The sequence below is a fragment of the Colletotrichum chrysophilum genome, assembly GCF_026319265.1.
Source record: "Colletotrichum chrysophilum strain AFK26 chromosome Unknown scaffold_332, whole genome shotgun sequence".
Lineage (NCBI taxonomy): Eukaryota > Fungi > Ascomycota > Sordariomycetes > Glomerellales > Glomerellaceae > Colletotrichum > Colletotrichum chrysophilum.
The window spans coordinates 1-8,885 of record NW_026517619.1 but is presented as its reverse complement, the minus strand read 5'-3'; the positions used below and the strand labels follow the sequence as shown (position 1 = coordinate 8,885).

At 53.7% G+C, this 8,885-nt stretch overlaps 3 protein-coding genes across 3 annotated transcripts; 2 read left to right on the top strand and 1 right to left on the bottom strand.

Moving 5' to 3' along the window:
- Positions 1-4,637: 4,637 nt before the first annotated feature.
- On the top strand, positions 4,638-5,002 carry COL26b_014302 (uncharacterized protein; the record flags this gene model as incomplete). Its single annotated transcript, XM_053186877.1, has 2 exons — positions 4,638-4,665; positions 4,722-5,002. The coding sequence occupies 2 exons, from the start codon at positions 4,638-4,640 to the stop codon at positions 5,000-5,002; spliced, it is 309 nt and encodes a 102-aa protein (XP_053029180.1).
- Positions 5,003-6,676: 1,674 nt separating this feature from the next.
- COL26b_014301 (uncharacterized protein) lies at positions 6,677-7,036 on the bottom strand (the record flags this gene model as incomplete). Its single annotated transcript, XM_053186876.1, has 1 exon — positions 6,677-7,036. One exon carries the CDS (start codon positions 7,034-7,036, stop codon positions 6,677-6,679), a length of 360 nt encoding a protein of 119 aa, XP_053029179.1.
- A 1,100-nt stretch (positions 7,037-8,136) lies between these two features.
- Positions 8,137-8,757, top strand: COL26b_014300 (uncharacterized protein; the record flags this gene model as incomplete). Its single annotated transcript, XM_053186875.1, has 1 exon — positions 8,137-8,757. One exon carries the CDS (start codon positions 8,137-8,139, stop codon positions 8,755-8,757), a length of 621 nt encoding a protein of 206 aa, XP_053029178.1.
- Between the last annotated feature and the right edge of the window lie 128 nt (positions 8,758-8,885).

Here is an 8,885-nt window from a genome sequence, read left to right as displayed (position 1 = left end):
CTCAGTTGCCCTGCTTTATGCCCCGCTGTTCCTCTGCTTCTGCTACCTGGTGTTGCCGCCTTCGGTGCCGTCGCCACCATCTACACTTGAAGAATTGTCGTCACTGATGTCAGTCAAAACCGCCCTCAAGTGAGCAAAGTCTTGGAAACTGGGGGCTTTAGAAACCTCGGCAGGAATGCTGATGTGGCCGAGTCAAGTAGGTCTTTGGATACATCTTCGACCTTGCCGTCACCACCGTGCTCGCCGATGTTTTGTTTACTATCGCCCTCGTTCGCAAGGAGGAATTGCGTGATGAGATACCACTCAAAGACTTCTTCTCACGACGCTCTTTCTCATACTGGCATTGAGCGCATCCTAAAGTTGGAGAGGCTTCTGGTCCAGAGGTTCTCGGCGACGCAGGCCAGAGGGACTGCCCGGAAGGCCAGCAATGGCCAAAAGCTCCACGTGTTAAGAAGCTTGCCAGATGATGCGGAACATGGGAAGTTGATTGCTCAAGACCGCCAGAGTCGGCGTCTCCCCTCGAAGCCGCAGCCTGGCGAGTATGCTGCTCGAAGAGTGTGGTTCTGAGACGGGTACGGAGGAGATTTTCGATTGGACTCGGACTTCGTTGTCCGTCGTTCTGGTGTTTGGACCTCCCCCCTCCTTCCTGCCTTCATCGGGAGAGGCGAAGCCGTGAAAGTCTTGCTCGCGAGGAACGAATGTGCGTCCAGTCAAACTTTATTCAACGTACGAGTCAAGAATGTTGTTGCAATTTGATCCTTTTTCGCGAACACATTTTCGCTGCTGTTCGAGTGATCCTTGGTTTTTAACAACTCGGATGATCCAGGTTACAATCTGATGTCGAACTCTGGCACTCGAAGATCTTCCCGCAGCTACATCCTGAAGTCTCCCCCTCACCCTTCGGCACCTCGAATATGCGAGCTTGAGGTGCTCTACTTAGCCTGCTGTCCGGGCCGCTTTCCCTGCCGAGCTTGTCCCAGCGGCCGATCTACGTTCCATGACACACCGTCACCCATCTCCCCCGTGTGCCGATCCCATCAACTTCTCGGGGGTTCATAACCATATTGAAGGCCAAGGTTCTGGCCTCGCGGGTCTGGATACTCAGCCAGCATGATGAGCGCATAAAGGATAAGGCCAGGTACCCAACCGTGCCTCTCAGCACCGCTGATCAACGACCCTGACCGGAGTGATTCCTACTACACTCTGCTTCGCTTAGTCCTAGCAAACGACAGCACTCGGGCACATTCTCGACCATACGAGGGTATGGCATCGTGTTTCTTGCACGCCTCGTGCCGGTACATCAGCCCGCTGCGTATCATCTGTGGATGTCGATGAGGATGCAATAGCATATTCCCCACGGCGCGAAGGCCATTCAAGAAACGGTTCATGCAAGGCGCAAAGCCGCATGTCTCGCCTCGCATTTTGTCCCACCTACAGAGGCGAACTCAAGCCTCCAGCTATGCACTAGTCAAGAAACCCAACGGTGCAGGTTTATGAGCTCTCTTCCCTCACCCTTGTGGGATTTCCTTCATTGTCATTATCTCTTATGTCAAACTGTCATCCCTGATGAGTCTTACTCAAAGCCCGCATGCGAATCATCTGTGGACATTCCCTGCTATCTTTAAACCGAGTCTTCCTCGCACCTCAGACATTGTTTCCGTCTCCATTCACACTTCATGCCAAAGACCACCTTTTCCAAGGATAACAGAACGGAATCGTCTCCCTTGGAGCTTTGGATAGATGTGCATGCTTAATACAACTTTCTCGTTGCGATATTTGGGGAAGTTCATGGGATTCCAGTGATATTTCAGCAAATGCTATTACCACTACTCGTTCATGTTGACTCGTTCCTGCTTTCTGTTCTTCTAGAATGCCTCTCTGATGGCACTGCATCTTGTGCCAACGACAATTCTCGTGCGAGAGGCTTTGAGGCATTCCCCCAAGAGCCCACGACGCACAGTCAGCTCTCCATTCTCGGCCATGGAAACGTGATGCTTGCACCCAACCCCGCGCTTTTTTGGGTTTCAAATCACTGGCATCAGCGTTCGTCGGTATTCCAACCGCAATTTTTCAAGAAGCTATGCCATGGCTCTTTTTACCACTTGCAACTGAGTCGATCTCCAGCGATTACCTGACATCGCTGGCATCAGTCTAATTGACGCCTATATTACACCAACAGCTTCTAACTCCTTCGAGCCCCTCGGAGACCACTCCTCCATCCGAGCGAGCACTCCAGCAAACCTTTGAATCCCATCCAAATCCCAGTCTCTTGCTATCATCAGAGCAAGACCTTATCACTATCCATCCTGGTCCCTGTATGGTCTGCTCGGCGTTGAGTTGGCCCCGGGTGTGCTCGCGGTCGCGGCGGCGAGAGCTGTCAGGGCCATCATCACGGCCCTGGAAGCGCGCAGATGCTCACCGGCATGCTCCTCAGTACAGACACATTGCTGTCGCTTTAGGTAGTGGATGAATGGCTATCAGGCATGCGACTCGGTAATAGAGGCAACTCGTCCCGCCATGAGAGATGCTCAATCTCAGGTATGTTATGACCCTGGTCAGCGTAGCCTTGAAGGATAATGCGCGCGTTGAGCTTTGCGGCCTTCATGGCCAATCGGCGGCTTGTTGGCGCACGGCGGGCAGGCTAAGCGTAGCCATCTTGATGGCCGAGTCTATCCACCCTCTGTCCATTGCAGTTAAGGCCGGAGTCGTCTGCTCGGAGTGGCTGGCAGTAGGGGGGAGGGCCGCGGTCACACTGGCATTAGCTGCCTGTTGGAATCCTCTATTGGGATATAAGGCCAAGGTATCCAGATCGAGATGAAGTGAGGGAGGTGGGCCCAACGTCGAGCTTGTGGTAGTTGGCTCGAGGGGTAGGCGCAGGACAGGAGGGGGGCCCAGAGTGGTGTGGTTTGCGTTGGAGCTGCGGTTGGACTGACATGCAGTATAGGTGGGGGGCCGATAGATGTATCATCATTGTCGTCTGCGCATCGGCTGGCTTCAGGCTCGTCTCCTTCATCTTCGTCCTCATCACTTGCCGACGGCCAGTAGACCAAGGTGAAGGTCTCTCCGTCCCTCAAGGCTATATTGAAGTCAGTTATCCTGCACAGATAATAGTGTGTAATTACTGAGAAATACCTTTGGCGGCTGCGATTACATCCTTGGCCTGGAGCTCAGTCTGTGCCACATGGGCCTGCTTGCGAGATCGGATGGTAAATTGGGCGTAAATAGCCGAGATGATCGTTCTGGGGGAGAAAGTCGCCTTTGAAGACGAATTACAGAGACTAGATATCGTTGCAAGAGAGTTGCTGCTGCTGCAAATGGTCGGGCCCAGCCAAAAGACGAGCTGTCCATGCGTCATGTCCATTGAGTTGGCGGCGGTCTTGAAGCGGGAGGTATGCTGGGGCTTGGTTGAGATCATAACATCGGCAACTACACCGTTGTACAATGTAGATATGATGCTTTCGACATGGCTCTGGGACAGAACGCTTGCGACAAAGGATGGAAAACATAAGGGTGGCATGTCTTCGTCCTACTCTTCAGCTTGCTGGTCAGGTCCGTGTTTAGAGAGCGCAAGCCATCGTTGGTGTAATTGAGCAAACACAGTGGTGACTTGGTCGAGCTGCTTCTTCTCGGTTGAGGGCGTGACCATGAGAAACTCAAGGGTTGCTAGAGCTTGCTCAATGAGGGGGTCCTTGGACAATGTCTCGATAGTGATGCCGGACATCTTGATCTGGGTCTGGAGAGGCGGGGAACGAAGAAAATGGTGTGATGGGATCCTGATCGGTAAAGAAAGTCACAACGAACAGCGAGCAGCAGAAAAAGGGCCGAAAAGCTCAAGACTCGGGCTGGAGATGAGATGAGAGGGACCGTGAGTCTGCAGAGATTCCAATTGAGATTACATGGACAGCAGACGGCAGCGACAATTGAGGGATGCATGCCCCGATATCCTTCCTCCGTTCCGTTTCCTTCCTTCATCTGGCTCAACACGATATGACATTGGGCCTCTTTCCCATCGTGACAGCCTCACAAAGCCTTTCCTACTGGATTGAGAAAACGTACCTGAGGTACATTGTCTAGCGTGTTTCGATGGTGGGCCTCCTGATAAACCCCGTGCCTATCACATCCATCGAGGCGACTTTCCAGATGTGTTGCTGAGCAAGAACGCCCTGCCATTGCTTCAGAAAGAGAACAACCCCATGGAATCCCCCTCAACATTCAAACCCACCTGACCTCACGGGTCAATTCCTTCTTTCCTTTCATTCTCTGTGAAGCTGGTTACGGGCTGGTGGATTGCATGATAGGTTCCTTCCATCCATTGACCACACAAAAGTGATTAACATCTCTCCCACCTTCCCCGCCAGACACTACACAGGCGCTACCTTCCCCTACCTTTCCGCGTCCTTCCACCAGCATCTGCTGTCACCTGTGGCTTCATTTGCATACCATCTTTCCTTCTCCCAACCCGCTTGGCATCGCCAATCTTCCCTCCTACACCACGCTCTCCGTCTCGGTCTGCCACCATATCATCCGTTCGTCAACCCACCCACCCACGTTTGTCGTCGTACGCAATCCAAAAGACAGCATCCGTTGCACCTCTGTGCCATTATTTACTACGTCCCATCTGCAAACCGGCCTTCGCAATGCCTGGAGACTTGGAGACTCGGCAGGGTATGTCCGACTCCTCCGCTGCCTTGCCCGCAGACCTTTACTGACTTTTGTCGCAGCAGGAAGCCGCCTCGCATCCCCCGACCGCGCCTCTAGCGCCCGATCTACAATCCTATCCCTCATCGCAATTGCTCGAATGGTCGTTCAGCTCGATGAGCGAAGCAAGGCCGACCCCGCCGCTGGCCACTCCCAAATGGATTGCGCCAAGGCAGCCTTCGCCACAAACGCCAGGCTTCTTCTCGCTCTGACCGAGGGCCTCGAGAACCAAAACGCCCAAGCAACGCCCGACAGCCCCGTTACACGTCCGTACGAGACCCCTTGCAAGAACGATACTCGCTAGCCCGCGATTGAGCAAAAGCTGGACTTCAGGCGCCAACGCACAAGCTTGAGTGGACCGTAGGACAGTAGAGACTTGGCGTCTTTGGCACGTCTTATGGATTTGGCTTCTTCTCTGTCTGCAAAACTCCACCACCCTCGCGAAAGCATGAAAAAACCTTAGAAGGGAAAGAAAGACAACTCCATCACTTTTGGGACCTTTCGATTTATTGCTGGCAAGTTTAATGCTTTTGGGAAGATGTGACTCGACACTTTGATCGAAAAGAGGCATCTATCTGGGCAACTTCGAATCGGGCAGCGCAAACTTTTCCAAGGGACGGTTCATGTTGAGGAAGTTTCATAGCCCACTCAGTACGAGTGGAAACACAAGACAGTCAATACAGGAACTTGCAAGATACAAAATGTCTTCTGCACCGATGCTGCTTTCTCTTGGAAGCTGACCAGTCCGAGAGAGTTGTACCGGCCAAGCCAAACACTTTCAGACCATCACTAAGCATCTCCGTTGTCCTCACAAGCTGTCAATGCTAATCAGTTCAATAGAAATGTGTCGAGGCGCTCTGGTTGCCTCCGCACGAACAGGGCAGCCACCACGCACTTGAAAACCTCGCGCGTATCGTCCCTCGTCTCCTCCCCAATTGCCTGCAAGCGAGGCTGGCAGATGTCGGCCTGCAGTCTCCCTCGGTCCATTCATTGTCGGTCAATGCTGAATTGTGTTTCACACCAAGCCGCCCTGTTTCTTAGCGAGCGGGCTGTGCAAACCGGTCATTGTCTTCCTCCAGCGACAAACTACTCGAACAGGAAACGCAGGTTGACGATGGCGGGTCGATGCCAGTGTCAGCGGTACGTTGCATGCAGGTCATGAAGGGGGAGACGGATTCCAATCTTTTCTATTGAATGCATCGTCTCCAGGATATGACGACCCATGCCAAACCCTCCTCCCTCCCCATCCAAAGGCATCAAAGTCCCAGACACCGGGCTCCGAGATACACCGGCTCTCGTCTCAATTCAAAGGCCCATTACGTCGAGTCTGTGTTTGCGGACAGCAACATGCCTCGAGAGGGTGCACACGAGTCAACATCAACGACAACGAGTCTCAACCCAAAGGCCACGAAACGGTTCCAATCATGCTCCCGCCTCACTGACGCTGGCCCTCTTTATAAACGCCGCTTGACGTTGAAAGTATCTCGGCGATGTGGGACGGTGGGCACTGGGAGCGAAAATTTGCTTTTGGGGTGAATCTTCCATGGTGTATGTTACGCTCTTGTTCTGCTCAAGATTATCAACGGCCTTCTATTCGGATTATTACCGTCCGGCCGCTCCTCCCAACCGGTTCAGAGGGTTTGCACCTTGGAGACATCGATCCGGCACGCTATCCCGCTTTCTTCCCAGAAGATGTTGCTCTGGGATGATTGATCCATTGATTGTCAATTGACCTTTGAACTGCAACTCCCTGGGCTCACGAAACAATGCTGACGGGAGATTTGAAATACAGACTAGTTCTCCTGCTCCTATACCGCGCTGTCCATGCCGAAATTGACCCATGCCTCGCAATCCTTACTCTACCAAATCTTTCTGAACGCAATAAACTACACCCATTCATCCTCGAAAGCATTAAGCCTCCCTCCCGATACCTTCTTCCACCGCCCCAACTAACACAAGTTCCCAAACTGCCTGGCCATCAGTCCATCCATGCTATAGGGCAGACACTGTTCAGCTCCTGCTCGCTCGAAGCAGCCTTGGCATTGAAGCTGAACCTCGAGGGCCGCGGAGGCCGAAGCACAGGCAGAACGTTATCAACGTAGTCAACGCGAGTCCGTCCATCAAGCAACGCATCCGCCACGGCGTGCGCAAGTCCAACATCGTCCGCCCGGTCGGGATCGACAGACGTACTGCTCACGCCGAGGTCAGTCATGCGCGCGAGCCAGACCTGCAGAATCTTTTCACGGCACAGGTCGTGAGCCGCGCGACCGGTCGAGCCGGCGGGTGATCCCGGATGACACTCTGGCGCGATCGGGTGCATGCCCAGAAACTCAAACATTTCTGGGCCGGGTCTGGCACTGGGGCTATTGTGACTGGCGTACCTATCCGACGCCATCAGCCGTCGAACGAGGCGGTAGACTGCCTGGCGGGATGGTTGTGGTTCGTCATGGGCTGGTTCCAGAGGCATGCCCTGGGTAATGGATGACGCCGCCGGAGTGTAATACGCCGGGATATAATAGGAGAGGAAGGAGCAGATTCCGAATGCTATTAACACGAAGCAGGAGGCGATGCAGATGTTATGCTCCTTTTGCGGGCGGTTCGAGGTGTCGCTTTCTCGTGGGGGATGATTCGGGGCCACGCCTCGCGTGTTGCTGGGTCGCGCAATAGAGCGCACCAGAGGCGAACGCGTTGAAATTTTGACCGGCATTCTCAAATACAAGCATGCGTTCGGGCCGGATTGTAGGAGGTTGCGTTGAACCGAAGAGTATGTATCTGGTGGGAGAAACAAGTTCTTCTTATGGACCATGCAGCCAACGACCAGCTCTTTTATTCAGATACGCCGAGCCGCCGTGTTCCAACATCAGACCGGTTCGGGGGCCATGATCATTTTGTGGCAGAGTATGAAGAGTGACATGTCAGACTCCTCGGCACGGATGACACTAACCAAAAAAAAATGCACAGATGGTTCTATCAGGGCCGAATGTGCGTCCACAATTTCGACGAGTCACATCATGTTTGCTGCTTTTGGCAAGCTCTTTGGCGAAAGGGGGAGCGTTCACTGGACCGGTATCAGCCTCATATTCTTTCATTGAAAGACAAAACCGGCCCCGACAATTTGAACCAGCCATGGCAAGTGTGCCTGTGGCCTTGCACCAAGCAAGACCACAAAGCTGTGAAACCGAGAAAGGTCCAGTAACCCAAGCTTGAAGCCGACCAGGCTCAAGCCAACCGGCCATATATACAGTGTCCAGAGGGTTCTGCACCTCCTTGCGGTGGTCCGATCTTGATGCAACTATAGAAAGCAAGACCCTCCACCTGGTCATGAGTCAATTCATCCTTCACGCACCCCGACATCTCCAGCTCACAGCCTTAGCTCAACTAAGACATATCTTCTACCAACAACCCGCAACCTCCGTTCGATAAGACACATTCGCTACCATGGAATTCAATCAGTCGTCGGCCCGCGAAAGGCGACGCGAAGAAAGACGCAGACAAAGAGCGTACGACAGAGAACTCGAAGAAAGACTGCTGCAGGAGAACGCGGCGGCGGAGGCCACGATGTCTCTTGTGTTCGAGAGCGGAACCAACATCCAACACCAACCGGAGGGCGTTCAAATCGACAGCGGGGAGGCTATGGCAGTTGCACCGCGCCGAAACGTTGATTTCGGTTCCTCGCAGAACAAGGTTGTACGATGGGCGCAGGATGACGAGGTGATTGAGATCCCTCGCCTGACGTATGGCGATGACTCCGATGCCGCGGTTTCCCGAGAATTCACCACGCGAGAGAACACGGTTACCGCCACCGCCGCTTCCATGGACGAGAACGCACTGTCAGAGCATCACGCAGCCCCTCGGCCGGGAAACAACCTCAGCTACGTTGACGGCCTGTTCATCAACGCCGGCGCCCACGTCGAGTCGCTGACATGGACCAAGACCGAGACGAACAACCACAATCACTACTACGCGCATGCGCAGGCACAGCAGCAGCAGCACCAGCAGGAGGAGCGGCAGCAACCCACAATCGAGGCTGCTCCCAAGCAAGACGGTGCTGGCTACTAGCCCTTCCCTAGTGGGAAACACTGCAGCCCTTAGCCAGGAGATAACTCAGATCCTTAACTGGGGCACTGATAACAAGGTTAAGTTTGACCCAGCTAAATGTGAAGCAATCCACTTCAGCAGGAAGCATA